The 11,389-nt window shown below is 46.7% G+C and overlaps 1 protein-coding gene across 8 annotated transcripts in view; it reads right to left on the bottom strand.

The window, feature by feature from the left end:
- TBL1X (transducin beta like 1 X-linked) overlaps positions 1–11,389 on the bottom strand; it is a 248,686-nt gene that overhangs the window by 55,948 nt on the left and 181,349 nt on the right. For 5 of the 8 annotated variants that reach the window (XM_017509906.2, XM_017509904.2, XM_017509905.2 and 2 more), the window contains 2 exons: positions 9,142–9,286; positions 8,505–8,612 (listed from right to left, as the gene is read on the bottom strand). In XM_017509906.2, coding sequence (XP_017365395.1) covers positions 8,505–8,612; positions 9,142–9,244 — 211 coding nt within the window. In that variant the 5' untranslated portion in view covers positions 9,245–9,286. The remainder of the gene's footprint in view (positions 1–8,504; positions 8,613–9,141; positions 9,287–11,389) is intronic. The other 3 variants (XM_017509910.2, XM_017509909.2, XM_037731859.1) reach the window with 1 other exon arrangement.

Raw genomic sequence — 11,389 nt, 5'->3', positions numbered from 1 at the left:
ACTCCTGGCCTCTTAAAAGATCCTCCCACCTCGGCCTCCATCGTAACCATTTTTAAATGCACGGTTCAGTGGCATTAGGTGCAATCACATTGTTGTGCAACCATCACCATCAACCATCCCCTGAACTTTATTCGTTTTGCAAAATGGAAACTGTACCCATTAAACAGCAACTCCACACCCCTCACTTCTCCCCATCCCCCAGCAACCACCCTTCCACTGCCTGTCTTTTTGGATTAGACTCCTCGAGGTATCCCTTCTGAGTGGAATCCTACAGTATTTGCCTTTTGTGACTGGCTAATTTCACTTGGCATAATGTCTTCGAGTGTCACCGTGTTGGAGCCTGTGTCAGAATTTCCTTCCTTTTCAAAGCTGAGTCATGATATTCCACTACACGGATGGACACATTCTGTTGATGGAATTTCCTCTGTCAGTGGACATCTGGGTTGCTTCTGCTGAGGTTTCCTAAAGGCCACTGTACTGTTCCCCTAAAGTGCGAGGTCAGTCTTGGAAGGAGGGGGCATGTCTTTCTGTTCGGCTCTCTCATGCCACGGTCCTCACCATAACAGTTCACAGATGTGACAGGAGGTCAGCCCAGCACACAGCTTGATCTCTACTCCAGCAGAAACTCCACAAGGATGAAAAACCAGGCCAGCAGGAGGTGAGGGGAACTGCCCACTCGACTGACAGCACCCTGCTCAGAGGCCTAGGATAGGAAGGGCACTGGAACACAGGGAAGACTCAGGGAAGTGCTTCTTCTACAGATGGACTGAAGCTCCCAGGAGCCCTCTTGAATCCAGACTGGCTGGCTTTGAACAGCATTCTCTTTTACAGGGCATGAGCTACAACTCATCCCTCAGCATCAGGACCCGCCACCCCCACCAGGCCACCTGGTGCTTTTCCAGGGGACCACTTCACCCTCAGTCTCGTGCTTCTGTAGAAAGTGTTGGAGAACAGGGAACCTTCCCCTCCGCCCCACCTCACTATAACCAAGACCCACGCCAGCTCACCCACTGTGAACTTGCTGGGTCATCTACAGGGTACTCTTTTTGGACAGTATAACCTCGATGTGTGTTGAGCGCTCAGTATAGCCTTTTATCTCTGAGCTTGGGCTTGCTGTGGAAAGAGGGGGCCACTGAGGTCTCACTCACTCTTCCACACACTCCTCTTACGCGAACTCACCTGAATGGCATCACCACCAGAGAGCACTACAGGTGAAGTGTGTCACCCAGCAAGACTCTTTCATTTTTCTTTAGACAGGGTCTTACTCTGTCACCCAGTCTGCAGTGCAGTAGCACAATCATGGTTCACTGCAGCCTTGATCTCCCAGGCTCAGGCAATCCTCCTGCCTCAGCCTCCCGAGTAGTTGGGACTATAGGCGTGCACCACCACACTTGGCTAATTTTTGTATTTATTGCACAGGCTGGCCTTGAACTCCTGGGGTCAAAGCCAATCCACCCACCTCAGCCTCCCAAAGTGCTGGGATTACAGGCATGGACCACCATACCATGTAGAAATCGTTCTTATTAATGACTTTCTTGGCATGGAAGCTTCACAAAATGAATGACAAATGTCAATAAGTTATATTCACAACCCTGAAAGTCTGGGCACATGGGTGTAATATTTCACTATGATGTTACTCCATTCGGGCTGCTCCACCAAAATACCTGGAGTAGGTGGCTTATAAACAACATGTGTGTCTCACAGTTCTGGAGGCTGGGAGTCCACGATCAACCCGTGGCAGATTGGGTGTCTGATGAGGACCTGCTTCCTGGTTCACAGATGGCGCCTTCTTGCTGTGTTCTCACAGTGGAAGGGGCAAAGGAGCTCTCTGGGCACTCATCATGACTTCGTCACCTCCTAAAGGCCCCAGCCCCTAATACCAATCCCTTGGGCGTTAGGATTTCAATATAGGAATTTGGGGGGACAGAAACACTGGAAGCACAGCAACTGTCCTCCTTATGATGCCATAATACACAGAGCCATATATACATTATGTAAACAGAAGAAGCATGCCTAATCCTACCCAGCTAGTTGTGTGTGCAGAAATGGGCTCTTTAGTAAAATGTAGTGCTCAGAGTGGAGACGCTCACTTTTGATAACTAGCGACACTCTCACTCTGAAAACCCATGTTTGGTGATGTTAATGAAGGCAAGGAATATGTAGACTAAATTGGCCTCTCAGGTACAAATCAGGACAAATCAGAACATAAGTTCCAGTGAAGAAGGAGTTTTCAATCATCCTCCAGGGTCATTAAATCTTCACAGCTAAACAAGAAATTCCTCATTCTGGGAATTCAGCATGTGTGAGAAGTGAATTTTTACCATCTATTATGGTTTCAAGCTCCTTTTAGTAGCTACAGTGTTTAAAATTACAGCCGTCATGGACACAGAACTTGGTAACATCCCTGTGCTAAACACAACATCAGTGAAATTCCATTTCTCACTTGTGTTTCTTTTTCTTTGGTACTGTCGCCACCACCATCATCACATGGTTTTTGTTACTCGTCTGCCTGTTCCTGGTGGTGTGCGGACATCAGTCATGGTGCTCCAGGTAGGGAAATACTTTGCTGGATTTTCAATGACTTGATACTGTGGGTATGTGGGTAAATGCACAGAGAGGTTTTGTGGCCACCATAGGGCCCAGCCTGCGGAATCCTGCATCTGGAAGTCCGGCCTTTGCCATGTCCAGATGCCTGGGCTTATCCACCAGAGGGCTGACCAAGCTGTAGAGTTTTCTATTTTTAAGCAGGTTAGACAGCACTGCTGAAGGACGAGAAGGTGTGCAAACAAGGATACTCTGTCACTCAGCAGGCCTGGGCTACATTCATGTCTACCCATGGAAACTGTGACCTGACCGGTTCATCAAATTAGTCCAGAAGGCTAGCTGTAAATCCTCAAAGGAAGAATCAGATTTCATGAGTGTCCTGCAGATATATGCGCCAGGGCTAGTATCTTTTTACATACTTTCCAATATGCCTTGTGTGACAGATAGAGGAGCTCTGTGACTCAACTCATTTCTATAAAACCACTCATGTTTATGATGTGTCCTGCCTCTGCCTTAGATGGAAAAGAATGCACTGGTTTCTGATAAAGTGAAATCTACACTTACTACACGACCCAGCAACCCCACTCCTAGATATTTACCCAAGAGAAATGAAAATCTACATTCACACAAAAGATCTGTATGAAAATGTTTTTTTATAGCTTTATGTTAGAATCACCAAAACCTGGAAAGAACCCAAATGTCCCTCCACAGGAGGATACATAAACAAATCGCTGAAACAGCATTCAAAATGGAATGCCACTTAGCTAAAGAATGAATGGCTGGTGCACACAACAGCATGCATGAATCTCAAGTGCATGAAGTTGAGTGAAAGATGTCACACTCTCAGGGCTACACAACGTATGACGCCATCTCTATGCCATTCTTGCAAGGGCAAAACTCTAGGGACAGAACACAGTGGTGGTTGCCAGGGGCAGGGTGGGGGTGGAAGAGGAGTTGAGTACAAAGGGACACAAGGCAATTTTGAGGGTGACAAAACTGTCCTGTGTGTTGATTATGCTCAAGATGGCTCCCCACATTCCTTCCTTCTTTCCTCTTCAGCCAGTATCTTCTCCTTTAAAAAATATTTTTGGTTGGGTGGTGTGGCGGCTCATGCCTATAATCCTAGCATTTTACGAGGCCAAGGTGGGAAGATCTCTTGGACCCAGGAGTTTGAGACCAAGTTGGGCAACACAATGAAACCCTGTTTCTACAAATAAAACAAAACAGAAAATAAGAAATTACCTGGGCATAATTTCTAGTGGCGCAAGCCTGTAGTCCCAGTTGCTCGGGTGGCTGAGGTGGGAGGATCACTTGAGCCTGGGAGGTAGAGGCTGCAGTGAGTGCAGTGATTGTGCCACCGCACTCCAGCTTGGGCAACAGAGTGAGACCCTCAGCATAAGTGAGTCTCAAAAAATTTAAAAAAAAAAAAAGTTTTCATAGTACCTCCCTTCCCCCCACATCTATCACCTGATTATATTGCAGGCACAGTTCTTTCTCAGTTAAATTCAGTTTGAATTTGTGGTTCTGTTGCCCTGTATTCCTCATACCATTTTGCAAGTTTCTGTGAATTATTTAATTTATGCTAAAAATGTGGGTCTGGGAGAACATGTTTTCTTTAGTTTGAATTTGGGATGAAGTCCCAGAGGAAATAATATGTTTATAGGGACTCACTTGCCAAATTTTCTCTCTTTCCACACTAAATGGAAAATGGACTTCCACTTCCCTTGCTGTATTCAGAAATATGCGGGGGCAAACAACTCACGATTCCCCCAGCATTTGGGGGACCTGCTCACCACAGCAGGTGTTGGCTGTGCACATTTATAGGGGCTCACTCCCTTGCTTCTCTCCTCCTGGAATGGTAACATGAGCTCATGGGAAAGGCACACGGCCATCATGTGCTTCTTAAAAATTGCCCAGGTAGCACAAGTGACCAGGCAATGGATCTTGTAAGACAGAGGCCAGTGGACTCGCGTGTTGTATTAGTCCATTCTCATGCTGCTAATACAGACATACCCAAGACTGGGTAATTTATAAAGAAAAAAAAGAGGCTTAATGGACTCATAGTTCCACATGGCTGGGGAGGCCTCACAATCATGGCAGAAGGTAAATGAGGAACAATGTCACGTCTTACATGGTGGCAGGCAAGAAAGGGTGTGCAGGGGAACTCCCCTTTCTAAAATCATCAGATCTTGTGAGACTTATTCATTATCACAAGAATAGCATGGGAAAATCTGCTCCCATGATTCATGTACTTCCCACTGGGTCCCTCCCCATGATATGTGAGAATTATGGGAACTACAATTCAAGATGAAATTTGGGTGGGGACACAGCCAAACCATATCACCCTGTCAAAGCCAGACTGCCAAACTCATGCAAAAGCCAACAAATCCATTTTGGCACTAAAGCTTGGTAATGCCAAAGTTCCCTACTACTTAATATTCTTGCTTCTAACCAGTTTTCTCTTTCAGACTGCCATGAGTCTGCTGTTGTGAGATGTCACCTGTGGGTAACATCTATTGAGTGTTTCTGATGGGCAAAGCCCTCTCTTTGGACAATTAACAAGGGCAACAATGGAAATCCACTAATCCATATAGGTAGGGAAATATATGTAGATTGCTAAAAACCAGATGATCTGACTTCTGCCTGTTGTGGGCGGAAGAACAAAACACGTCTGTTTTTGAGGTTCTTTCCCCAGTTTGAAGACGTGTGTATTGAATCCTTCTTCAACACCCTGCTTCCCTGCTATCTGAGGCCATCAGTGCTCCACTGAGGATTCCCTTTCTTGCAGCCTAAGGAATCATAGCTGACACTGTGGATACTGGCAGAGGGGAGGAAGAGAGACACTGGTGAAGGAGATGAACAGATGGACAGGAACAGCATCTCGTCTGCTGGATCCAGGGCAGAGAAGCAGGGCTCAGGCCACAAGCTTGGTGACTCTGGAAAACTTGTCCGTCACTGCACCAGGAAGGTGGGGTTTAGCATTCTAAGTATACCTTCCAGGGAGCCAGCTGCACTGCAGGGAAACACCTACTCCTTTCCTCACCTCCCTCCAACACCTGCTTCTTGTCACACACAGGTAAGGAGGAATGCCAGTTGCAGTAAGATCACTGGATCCAGGAACCCAGAATTTACTGACATCTTCTAGTGGAGAAAGCCAGACTGGAGGGAGTTGAGGAATGAATCATCTTCTGAGATGCAGAGCCTGTTTTTAATAAGTTTGGTAGGGTGCAGGAATGAGAGTGCAGGTGCTTGAGGAGGAAGCATGATCATGAAAATGTTTTCCTTTTCATTTAAGGTAGAAGGGAGACAGCCATAGACTGAGAAGGTGCTGTTTCTTGATGCAGGATCAATGAATATTGACCTAACCAAAACTTTGGGACTTGAGCCAAACAGAAAATACCCCAAAATGAACGTTTCAACATTAAGCATTTCTTTGCTCCTTTCTTCCTTTGAATACAACCTTGTAGTGTGGTAGGGTGCTCCAAAAAGTTCCACAATGCACACAGCGATTTGAAGAAAGTGCAATAGTCTCTGTCTTCAACACCAACTCTGCCTAAGAAGTGTTATTATACTTCAGTGACACTGATGAATCCGGAATGGAGCTCACAGATGTTACATAAAGTTGACATTTGCCGAGGTCTCTGCATTGTTGTGCTCCGACTCTCCTTCTCAGCTGCCTGGTTACAGAAGCTTCATAAACAAACACTGAATAAGGAAGCCGACCTTTCTGGGGAGGGATGGGGGTTTCTGTGTTTATTTCAAGAAGCCAGCAAAGCTCACGCTCCGTGGGCCTGGGGACCAGCCAACAGCACGGCTCTGTCTCCAGGTTACGGAGCACGTGGTCCTTCACACCTGACAGCTCCAGTTTGGGACTTGTTTACACAAGAGCTGTGAGTCTCTTTGGCCTTCATCATGTCCTTGTGCAGAGGTGTTGCTAAATGGAAGAATCTCAAATTCCATGCCACAAATCGACAGGGAAGCAGGGTTTGGTACATGTGATTTCCATTTGCAGGCACCTCTTGGAAGCTCTGAGCTCTGAGACAGGAAGCCACCTGGGCTCCTCAAAGAGCCAAGGCTGAGGTATTAGCACAGTGGTTAGCATTCCCCTGATTTCCAGGGGCGAGGCAGTACATGTTTTGTTTTGTATGCCAATTATCTTATACTATGTTCTGGCAACAACCAATCGAAGGCGTCTGATAAACATGCAGAAAGAATGTGTACTTCCCATGAATAACACTAGCTGGGAGTGCAAGGGACAGAGACCCAGGCTTGGACAGAGAAGGCACTTATTTACAATGTGCTATGTGCCTGAGGTACTTGATCACATTTTCCAAGGCAAGGAAACCGCGGCTCAAATGAACAGGCCTCACTCAGACTCATTCAAGGATCAGAGCTTGAGCCATTCTGTGTGGCTCCAATGCCTGCATGCTACCCGACCAGGCCAGCTGTGAGAGAACCCACACCCAGAGGATCATAGACTGGTTTTCCCTCAAATCGAATACATGCATCTCTGGGAGGAGGGGGCCTAGGAACTGGGGTTTCCTTTTCAAATAATCAAGTTCCAGAATATATACAATCTGATGTCAAGGGCATGAAGCTTATAAAGACCCCAAAACCAACTGTTATGGGTTGAAGTGTGCCCCCTCCATTGGGCCATCCTGAGGTGCAACAATGTACCTTATATACCGCTATTTGGAAACAGGGTCATTCCAGATGTGATTATCGCTGCATTCAAAAACAATAGCTAAAATCAGGCTGTCCTGGAGGCGGGTAAATTCCGAATCCTATCTGACTGTCTTTACCCCAGGGGAAATATGAAGAAATGTGAACCCAGAGATGAGGGTGACGCACCTAGAAGTCAAGGATTCCAAAGATTGCCAGCAAAGCCCCAGGAGCCAAGGCAGGGGCCCAGGAGAGACTCCTCCTCAGAAGGAACCAACCCGTCCACACCTTCACCTTGGACTTCTGTCCCCAGGAACCAGGAGACAACATATTTCCTTTTAAGCCACCCCAGTTTGTGGTACGTCAGGTATAGCAGCCCTAGGAAACGAATCCACCCACATTGTGTATTGCTTAGGAAAATGGCCACGTGCAGATAACACACAGTAAGTCCACCAGGGTCATTATTATCAAGGAAGGCGGGGAGGCAAACCTGGGCGGGGTTTCCATTGCATCAGAGAGGTTTATTTCTTAAGTTAAATGGGTAGGTGGCTATCAGAACATTTTTTCACCAATGTCATTTTGTAGGTCTTAAATTACGTATCTTCTAAGTTTTAAAATTAAAAAAAAAGTTTTCACGCTGGAAACCAAATTACTTGTTGGAGGGATCCCGCAAGCCCAGGCCAAAGCCAGGCCAGAACCCAGGCCCTGGGCTCCATGGCTTCCTCCCGCCACTTCCCTGCCAGCAGAGGAGGGCAGCTGCTCAGCTCAAGGTCTGTTTTGTCAACAAGGAACACACGGGATTGGCTGTTTACTTATTAACCAGAAAGTACTGTCTTAACGGTAATCAATAATGCTGGAAGATGGTAGGATGATTCCTAAGTTGTCGAAAATTGCCTAGCGGCCCATTTGGAAGGCGTGGAGCAGGAGAAGCTGGGGAGCTGACTAAATTTCTGGAGCAAAATCAAAGAGGTTCAAACACACACCCCAGCTCATGCATGCCCTCGCCAATGCGGAGGCCAGGAGCCACGCACTGCTTCCGTCCTTTCCACGTTCACCACAACTGCTCTTGATTTCCGCCTGATTCATCTGCACAGAAGTGTCAAAGGAAGAAAGAACACATTCCCTCTTTCCACCCAGGAATGGCAGGGCTTCAGAACCTTCTCTTTACCCCATCAACACTAAGAACCTTCTTAGCTCTACTTCTTCTTCTACAGCCTGCTCTTGAATCAAGCATTGATCATTCTGTTCATAAGATGCTGAAGGTGAATTTCCTACCAACAGAAAACCAAGCCTCTTACCTGACTCCTGGAGATACCGATACACCAGGAAGTTCACCTCGTCACTGGTTATGCTCATCTTAGCCTCACCTCGCTGCGATGAGGTGCTGGCGGAGTGGGAGCCACCCTCTGTTCAAAAAGAGAAGAGAGTTTTGAAACACCGCTTCTATTTTTCTTTTTTGGAAATGAATAAAGAAAATAGTATCTATACTAATTATACACGTGAAGGCAATTAACATCTGATTTGCGTTATATTTTCTAATTATGTGATTACATAAAAGTTCATAATTATAGATAAAAAAAATATGCCCAGGTGAAATGTTTTTGAAAAAAAGAAGAGCTGGTCTATTTCCTAAGGCCAGGGAAGAGATAAGCAGAAACCACATGACTGGAGCCAGAAGCAGGAGGCAGCAGAGCACAACAACCAACAACAACCAACAACTGACTTCGCGTTCAGTAAAGCTGTGTGCATGCAGATCGGCAGCGCGCCCCATAGCTGGCAGAAATGGAATCCCAAAGCGCACTCAGGCAGATGCGGCTGGATACAACACTGAGCACTTTTCCGTATACATGGAGAGGTGACTGAGTACACCTGCAGCCATGTCAACACCCCCGAAGAGTGACCACACGGTCCTGGCCACATGAGGAACGGTGGTACCTCTCCCTCGCAAACGTTGAACGTGGTCCACGGGTGACTGCATGGCCCCTCTTCTTGCAGGGCGGGGGCAGCACCGCGAAGACGCGCCAGTGAGCTCGGTCATGCTACAAGTCACCTCGATGTTTCTGCAAGGCGGCTGGGGCTCCTGGTGGAAAGCCAGAACATGGAAGGCAGGGAGCACCTCTGTCATTTGTGTTTCACCACAGAACCCGCTGCATCCGTCTAAGACTTCTGGTGCCCAGAAGGCAGGCAGAAATCTGGGGAGGGAGGACGGGCAGTAAAACGTGCAGGGGCTTCTGTGTGAGACAGCCAAGACAGAGTCCGGTTTTCTTAGAAACCACCCGGTTAGACACGAGAGCAAACTAGCTCAAAAAAACAAGCAAGGAAAGAACTTCTGTTGTCCATGAACAAACCGGAATTCATAAACCAGTAAGCTGCTCATTCCATAGAGCTGGGCACCCCCAGAAAGGCTGCAACTAATGTCAATGATGTCACCAACACTAAACATCTTTAAACATTTTTTTTTTTTTTGAGACAGGGTCTTGCTGTGTTGCCCAGGCTGGAGAGTAGTGGCACAACCTGGGATCACTGCAGCCTCCACCTCCCAGGCTCAAGCAATCCTCTCACCTCAGCCTCCCAAGTGGCTGTGACCAAAGGTGGGCACCACCACACCCAGCTAATTTTTTGGTACTTTTTGTAGGGACAAGGTTTTGCTCTTACCCAGGCTGGTATCGAGCTTTTGAGCTCAAGCAATCCACCTGCCTCAGACTTCCAAAGTGCTGGGATTACAGGTGTGAGCCGCCACGCCCGGCCAGCACTAAACATCTTTAGGCTGCATGGGAACTGTCTTCCATGTCTATATCATACATTTTCAAGTATCTTTACAGGCAGCAAAACTTTTATTGTTGAATGAGGATTAGTTTTTGTTTGTTTAGGGGAAAAAAGTACAAAGTATATGTTCAAGTTGGATGATATTTTACATTTAATGGGAAGATTAAAAGTAATGGTTTTTGCCAGGGACATACCTCACCCCACAAAGTCCTGCCCTGGTATACTCCCGACACTTGAGTATGGGCAAGATCTGTCACCTGCTTCCAGAATACGTCAGGGAGATGGGGCGCCACTCCCTAGGTTAGGCTACATTATATGGCAAGGTTGACCACATTTCTCTCCCATGATTATTAACACCGCACGCACTGCATGATCTGTCCAGGCAATGGCAGGAAGCCTTGTAGGGAGCTGAGGGTCTCAGTCCTCCAGCCCCAGGAACTGAATTCTACCAACAACCTGTGCTTGGAAGAAAATCCCTGAGTTTAAAGCAGAGTGCAGCCTGGCCGACACCTGGACCAAGCCTTGTGGGACGCTGGCACTGGCCCCAGCTGTGCTGTGCCTGGACCCCTGACCTGCAGCAACGGTGAGAGAATGTGTCATTTCAAGCTGGTAAACGTGTGTTCGTCTGTAACACAGCAAGAGATAATTAAGGCAGCTGCCCTGGCATAACTCCACCTCTCACTTCACACTCTTAATAGGCTTTGTTTTATTATTGCCAGAACTTTTTCATTCAAAAAGTCTTACCTTCTTTGCTTAATTTGGTGGCATTTCTGTACTTTTGCACATACTGCAATGAAAATGTGACAGTCAAAATGCAAGTCTGTCCTAGGATTTGTGCTTGAACTCTGGAGAGTTCTCTCAAAAGATAACATACAGAAGAAAATATCGGAGATGAAATAAGCTATGAAATCACAGTATGACCTAATGACAAATTAAATATTATTTAAGGAGAAGAAAGAAAACAACAACAAAACTCTATCTAAAGAATATCACAGCTCTGTGCAGGCTTTTGGTGATGCTGAGTGCTGCAGTGGCTGTGACAACATCGCGTCAATAGCAAATGTACAGAGTTTTGGTTTCTCTCTACATCCTGTACGGCTGGAAATCTCTGGTTTTATAGCATTAACTTCTGGTGACTGAACAATGCAAAGCTGGTTGCTATGAAGGGTTACTCGGAGGAGCAAAAAGAATGGACTGAAAAATGGCTTGGGCCGGGCACAGTGGTGCACACCTATCATCCCAGCACTTTGGAAGGCCGAGGCAAGCAGATCACTTGAGCCCAGGAGTTTGAGACCTGCTTGGGTAACACGGCAAAACTAAGTCTCTACAAAAACAAAACCAAAACAAAACAAGACAAAAAAATGAAAAGACTAGCCGAGTGTGGTGGTGCCCACCTATAGTCCTAGCTACTCAGGAG

Source organism: Cebus imitator, unplaced genomic scaffold, assembly GCF_001604975.1.
Source record: "Cebus imitator isolate Cc_AM_T3 unplaced genomic scaffold, Cebus_imitator-1.0 Scaffold426, whole genome shotgun sequence".
In the NCBI taxonomy this organism is placed as follows: Eukaryota; Metazoa; Chordata; class Mammalia; order Primates; family Cebidae; genus Cebus; species Cebus imitator.
Note: the sequence above shows the minus strand (reverse complement) of the source record. Positions and strands in the feature narration are given on the sequence as shown.